This window comes from Megascapheus bottae, chromosome 8, assembly GCF_031878675.1.
Source record: "Megascapheus bottae isolate mThoBot1 chromosome 8, mThoBot2.hap1, whole genome shotgun sequence".
NCBI classification, from domain to species: domain Eukaryota; kingdom Metazoa; phylum Chordata; class Mammalia; order Rodentia; family Geomyidae; genus Megascapheus; species Megascapheus bottae.
Window position 1 is genome coordinate 13,820,892 of NC_143516.1, and position 6,967 is coordinate 13,827,858.

Sequence of the window (6,967 nt, forward strand, 5' to 3'; positions counted from 1 at the left end):
TGATCTAAGCAGTGACTCTGTATTGTTTGGATGTTTTTATTATTTTTTTCTTCTTCTTATCCGTGCACTTAAGGGATGTTTATTGAACATCTACTGAGCCCCAAGCCTGTTCTAAATTCCAAAGTAAGAAACACAGATGGTAGAGTATTTTGTTTGACCTACATAAGATTTATAAATTTTCAACTCAGTTGCCAACATTTAAAATCTGGGATCTTTTACATAAAAAGTTTTGGATCTTTGCCTTTTCTTGAGATATTACTATTTTTTTAACCAATGGAAATTTTTCTTCTCACATTAAGGTCTGCATGGAACTAGTACAGGAAATCTAAACATTAGCTGCCCTTGATCTTGAGGATCTTCTTTCTCCTTTAAGTTCATTTTATCACTCATTTATATGCAAATCAAAACACCTTACCTGAGTCAGAATGGCCATTTTCAAGAAAACTAATAACAATAGATGCTGGCAGAGATGTGGTCAAAAGGGAATGTAACTAAACATAGAGCTCCCCTATGACCCAGCAATTCCACTCGTTGGCATTTACCAAAATGTCCAGAAACAAGGGCATACTAAAGCAACTAGCACAGTGATGCTCATTGTTGCACTATTTACCATAGTGAAGATATGGAACCAACCCAGATGCCCTTCAGTAGATGATTGGATCAAGAAGATATGGTACTTATACACAATAGAATTCTATGCTGCCATCAGAAAGAATGACATCACCCCATTTGTAAGGAAATGGAAAGACTTGGAAAAAATCATATTAAGTAAAGTAAGCCAGGCTCAATAGTTCTCTCCCTTTGAAATAATTAGTACACATCTAGGACTCTCCTAGCAGAGGATTACAATAACTCAAAACCTAGGTACATAAGGTCATATAGGATAAGACTAAACAAAAGGATCTCTAGGATATGGAAACAAAAACTTTATCTTGTGTGATTGTTGTTCTTAATGTACTCTGTTATTTTTCTTCTCTTTTTTGCCCTTTGGTTAATCTCATATTGTTATTGTATCTGACTTTGTCACCTGGTATATTGTATATACATTTATTTGTTTATTTGAAATAGGGAAGGGGGGAAAACAAGATGATTGGGAAGAGGTGGGGGAAGGAAATGGGGACAAAAACATAAGAAGTGGTATCATTGTGTGAGAAGTAATGTACCTACTACCTGGAGAATGTAAGTAAACCCTCTATACATTACCCTGACAATAAAAATTAAAAAAAGAAAAACATTCCAAGTTAATAAACAAATATTGATTTATTATTTTAAAAACGGGAATGTACTTGTTCACCCACTCTGGAAAGCTGTATGGAGGGTCCTCAAAAGACTAACCATAGAACTTCCTTATAACACACCAGTCCCATGCCTGAGTGCTTACCCAAATCATCACAAACAGGGCTACATTAAAGCTACCAGCACAACTCTGTTAATTGCAGGATTATTTACCATAGCTAAGATATAGAATTGATTAACATGTCCCTCAGTAGATGAATAGATCAAGAAAGTGTGTATATGTACACAGTGGAATTCTATGTTTCCATCAGAAAGAATGAAATTGTCCCATTCATAAGGAAATGGAAAGACTTGGAAAAAGTTATATTAAGTGAAGCAAGCCAGATCCAAAGAAAGGTAGGCTCCATGGATTCTCTCATTTGTAATAACAAGAATTTGTCTAGGATATTCTTAGCAGAAGATCACAATATCTCAATAGCTATGTGCATATGACCATATAAAATGATGCTTATTGGGCTGGGAGTTTGGCCTAGTGGTAGAGTGCTAGCCTAGCATGCCTATCCAAATGAACTCTAAGAAATGGAAACAAGTGTGTGTGTGTGTGTGTGTGTGTGTGTGTGTACTGTTTGCCATCACTTCTTTTTTCCTTTTATTTATTCTGGGTTGTCACTGTTTTTGATTTCTGTACCCTGTCTTGTATATAAGTTTTTCTGATCTGGGGAAGGGAAGAGGAATCACAGAAATGGTGGGGCAAAAGGTGAACCAACACAACAATGGTCCTTACAAAACGCTATTTTGGAACTTTACAACTTGGTTGAGGAGATTTGGGCTGGGAAGGAAGAAAGTGGGAGAAAGTGAGAGGGGAGCAACACTGTCCAAAAAGAAGTGTACTCATTACCTCATTTATATAACCTCTGTACATCACCTTTACAACAAAAACTTTAAAAATTTATTGTTACTCTAGTGGTGATGTGTAGAGGCATTGCATTTATTAAGCACATTTCCTTTCATTTAGCGTCGGCTGTTTCCCCATTCTCTTGCAGCCCTTTCCTCCCATCTCCACCACCTGTTGTATAGTTCAGTTTTATCAGTGTCTGGTAGGCTCCACTGCTACACTTTTTAAAATCCTTGTTCTCTAGAGTTCTGTGCCCTTTGTACCACCTTCCCCAAATTTTACGTGTAAATATACATCTAGAAAGAATTGTCAAAAACTAAAAACTGAAAAAAACCCAAGTCTTTTGTTTCCATATTTTTGGAGTTCATTTCAATATGTATAGTATTTAATATAAATATGAAGAGGCACGCAGGCAGTGTACATTTGTGATTCTCTCCTGAGAGTATCCTGCTTTGCTCTCACTGTATGTGAATATCTAGAATCCTACATAATTTGTCATCTCCCAATGTGTTTTAGATTTAACTTGAGCATATCAGAGAGAACATGGATTGTTTGTCTCTCTGATCTTGGCTTATCTCACTTAACATGATTTGTGCTAGTTCCCTCCATTTCCCTGCAAATGACAAACAGCCTAGATGCCCCACAGTAGATGAGTGGATCCAGAAAATGTGGTTCCTGTATACCATAGAATTTTACACAGGGCCTTCCTTTTTGGTCCTTGCTGGTCTGGGCTTCCTAGAAGTGGAGAGATGGGTCTCTTGGGTGCAGAGCACTGCTCTAGGAGAAGTTCTGCTTGCATACTGCTCAGGACTAGAAGGTAGGACACAGAAGTCCCAATGGAACTGGGGAGATAGTATTTGTAACTGGATAACTTAAAGAAGAACCACAGTGGAGAGGTTAAGATCAGAAGCTTTGGAGTCAGTCTGGTGGGGCTGAGTTGAGTGCCCACTCACTGATTAACTTTGGATTAAACCTCAGTGCCTCAATTCCTTTACCCAAAAACAAAGGATAGCAATTCACCAGCCTCACAGATACAGAGAAGTGATTATCAAGGATCTATTTGATGCAGAGAGCTTAGAAAAGCTTTTGGTGGAGAGAAAGACCTTGGCATGTTGTCTGTCAGTGATCAAAGCAGAGTGAAGTCACTAGAGTTGTGCTCAGATGCACCAAGGTTCTAGCTGAGGCTGGTTTAAGATGATGGGCACATTGCTCTGGCCATTTTTACAGGTGCTCCTCCTAAAAAATCTATCTGTTCTCTTCAATTCTGGACAGCCTGGAGTGGTTGTGTGAAGAGGCCATAGGTGGTTGTGTCCCTGTGTAGAATCTATGTGAGGCTGAGAGCCTTTGGCTCATTGATGTTTCACTGGTCTCTTCAGAAGGATGAATCTGAGACGAGAGAGCCTCAATCCAGCATGTGTCCCTTTAACTCATAAACTGCACTGGAGCCTTGAATAATCTTTCAGAGATTAAGGAAAGGGAAAGGAAGGGACCTGCACTCTTAGTGTCTTAAGGAGGACTCTTTCTTGAAGAACTTCTGTCCAGTGAGCAGGCTGAGGCCTAGGGACAATCCAGTCTGCGGGCCTTGTGTGGCCCAGCTGCCTGAACTGACGCTGTGTAAGCTGAGCATCTGACTGAAACTCCCTGACCAGAAGCTCCTACTGCAAATGTAACTGCGGTCTATGCGGAGACTGGACCTATGCCAAGAACCTACGTCAAAACTGTTGCTGATTTCCTGGCAAGACGTAGTAAGGGAGGGTGGTGAGCATAAAGAGACAGAAGCAGCCATAGATGAGAACTTTTCAAGTCCTGTAGCAGCAGGAAGAACCCGTGCATCCTAGAACCATCAGCATATTTTCTTCCTGCTAGAAATTTTATAGCAGGTGTCTCACTCACGTCTTAGTAGGACTAAATCCATGCAGTGAGCAGCAAAACTCATCAAGTGCATCTTGAAGAGCTGACCTCCATTGATCTCTACTTAAATAGTGCATCTACCACATAGTGCAATGGCTGGGAGGCAATTTGCTAGCACTTCCGATCTTTTCTGCACCATGCTTCATCTTTCCTGGACACTTACTACCTCTAAATGAGTTCGAGGAGAAAGTCTGGCAGGTCCATTCAGCTCAGAACATCCCGAGACCAGGCCTGTGGGTTTCAATGAATTGAAATTCCTAGATTAGGTTGACATGGACCCAGACCCTCCTGGGAGTGAGTGTGTCTGTTATCTAGATGCATTCAGAAACCAGGCAGAGATCATGTGTTCCTAGCATTGAGCAGTAGAGAGACAGCAGTTGAGCCTTAGAGGACCATCTCTAAACTGTTGGGTTGTGCATGCAGCTCTAGATGGCTTCATTTGAGGGGTGGAGGAGCAGGCAGAATGTCCTGGCTTCTCTACAGATTCCCACTCCTGTCTCAGAGTGTGATGAGCCTGAAGTAAGAGAGAAAAATGTGGTCTTGAGAGGGTCTTCCAGTCACGAGGGGCTCCTTTGCAAAATTACTTCTGTTTTTCAAGATGCTGGTGCCTGAATGCAATGTGTTTGGCATTTCAAAAGAAGATCTAGAGAGGAGAGGCTAAACTGATGAGAGGGGCTCTTCTGGGAGAAACCTGTGCTCAGGGAAGATCTACAGGAGGTTAGGTGTGTGTGGGGGGGTGTGGGTGTGTGCATGCATGCCTGTGTGTGTGCTTGTGTGTGTGTGTGTGTGTGTGTGTGTGTGTGTGTGTGTGTGTGTTTTCAGTCCTGGGATTTCACCTCAGGGTCTGTGCTCTGTCTCTGAGCTTCTTTTGCTTATGGCTGGCACTCTACCATTTGAACCACAGCTTCACTTCCAGCTTTTTTTTTTTTGTAATACATTGGAGATAAGACTCTCATGGACTTTCTTGCATGGACTGTCTGTGAACCGTGATTCTCAGATCTTTGACCTTGAGTAGTTATGTCAGATATTTTAGACAGTGGCTTTTCCCATTTCATCAGACTTCATAGGGCAATGGCAGTATGAAGCTTGCACAGGTCTCTCCTGTGTCATCCTGGGAATATTCTTTGGGGTCATTGTCCCTCTGTGGAAGGCAGAAAATTCCAAGGTGTAAGAAAGTCTAGAACTATAACCCATGATTCTGTATAGGTGGTAATTTTCAGAGACCTTCCACCTACCAGCAAACCAACTAACCAACCGACCAAAAATCTCAACCCATTAAGTATTTCTGTAGTAAGTCGTGGGAGCAGGAGCATCCTTCCATGTGCAAAAGTGCAAGGGATGGTTGTGAAGATTCCTCTGCTCTGTAGGATGAGAAGAGGAACAGAGCCAGTCAGGCTCAGTAAGACAGAGCACACTCTTACCCAGTGTAAGACATTTGGATAATGTAATAATTAAAATAGCAGCCATAAAATGGTCATAACGGTAGCCACAATTGTTCAATAATATAGAAATTCAATCAGGTGTAGTGCTCATGATGTCATGAAAGAAGAAATGAAGGATTATATTAGCCCATGTATCAGGCATTCCATTGTACAATGGAAAATGAGCCTTATCAAAAATGTTTCTAATTTCATTTGTTTAATCAATGAACAGCTCATATCTTTAATAACCAATAGAGATGTGTTCTACTCAACTATTTTTCAGCTCATAGGACATTTTTGTGGAAGTGAAATTCAGTTGACAGGCTAGAGTAGATCTCCTTTGAAATTTCTCTGCAAACCCTTCTGGAAGATGTGAGAATCCATTCTTTGGAACAATAGGCGATAATTCTTCTTACAAGGGAAGTTTGCATTAATGCAACAGTCACTCAGAGGAGCAGCAGTGTCCAGTGGTTCTGAGCAGGTTTTAAACATAGCTCATCTTTTCTTGAAAACAAAGGAATAAATCAAAGTGTCGCCACCTGGCTTGGCCCATGTGGGCTGTGGCGGCCCGGCGGCCTGGAAGACTCAGTTATGAACAGTGTTGTGGAGGGTCCATCATTCACGTGCGTGCTGTGCTTTCTCAATCCTAGGCCGAGTGCAGATGCTGCCCCAGGCTGTGTGTCTCCTGCATGCCCTTCTGGAGAATGGACACAACGTGTATGTCCACTGCAATGCCGGGGTGGGCCGTTCCACAGCGGCTGTCTGTGGCTGGCTCCACTATGTGCTGGGCTGGAAGCTGAGGAAGATACAGTACTTCCTCATGGCCAAGAGGCCCGTGGTATTCATCGATGAAGATGCCTTGTCCAGGGCACAAGAAGATTTTTTCCAGAAATTCGGAAAGGTTTCTTCTACCTTATACAGTCGGTAGCTGGCCAACCTGCCCCTCCTTCCTCCTGACTCTTTTAAAATAGGAAGTGTGAGATGATATTAATTAAATGATCTAGAGACAAAGATCTCATCTGAACTGTGAAGACCGATGTGCTTTCCTTCTCCATGCTATTTTCCTTCCTACGAGGATGACTTTCTGTGATGCTTTCAGTGGACTGTGTCTTTGATGCAGCCATGAGAGAGGTTCAGAGGCAGTTGAGCTGTGCAATGTTCTAGCACCAGACAACAAATGCATGCACCCAATTCTGCGGCCTGTAAGCCGGAGAGATGTTTGTCTTGCTGGTAATGTTTGGCATGTTGACCTGAAGACTGGTTATGCAGAGTTCATTACTGTAGTTATGGTCATGTGTACACACACGCAGCATTTCCCATGAACTAAAATGACGATCATTTGCTGGAGGAAGAAACAAGTCTAGAAGCGTGTATTATGACAAAGGAAGAGATCAACAGGGTCAAAAGCAATGACGTTCTATTCGTTATATTTTCTACACACCGCGTCCTCATGGTTAAAGTCCATTTTAAGACATTGCCATTATTATCTACCCAGACTTCCCAT

General features: G+C 41.8%; 1 protein-coding gene across 1 annotated transcript in view; it reads left to right on the top strand.

Annotated features, from left to right (window-relative positions):
• Positions 1-6,487, top strand: part of Epm2a (EPM2A glucan phosphatase, laforin) — a 46,779-nt gene extending 40,292 nt beyond the window's left edge. The window contains exon 4 of the mRNA XM_090338003.1: positions 6,114-6,487. Within this exon, the coding sequence (XP_090194129.1) occupies positions 6,114-6,391 (278 nt within the window). The 3' untranslated portion in view covers positions 6,392-6,487. The remainder of the gene's footprint in view (positions 1-6,113) is intronic.
• The last annotated feature ends 480 nt before the right edge of the window (positions 6,488-6,967 follow it).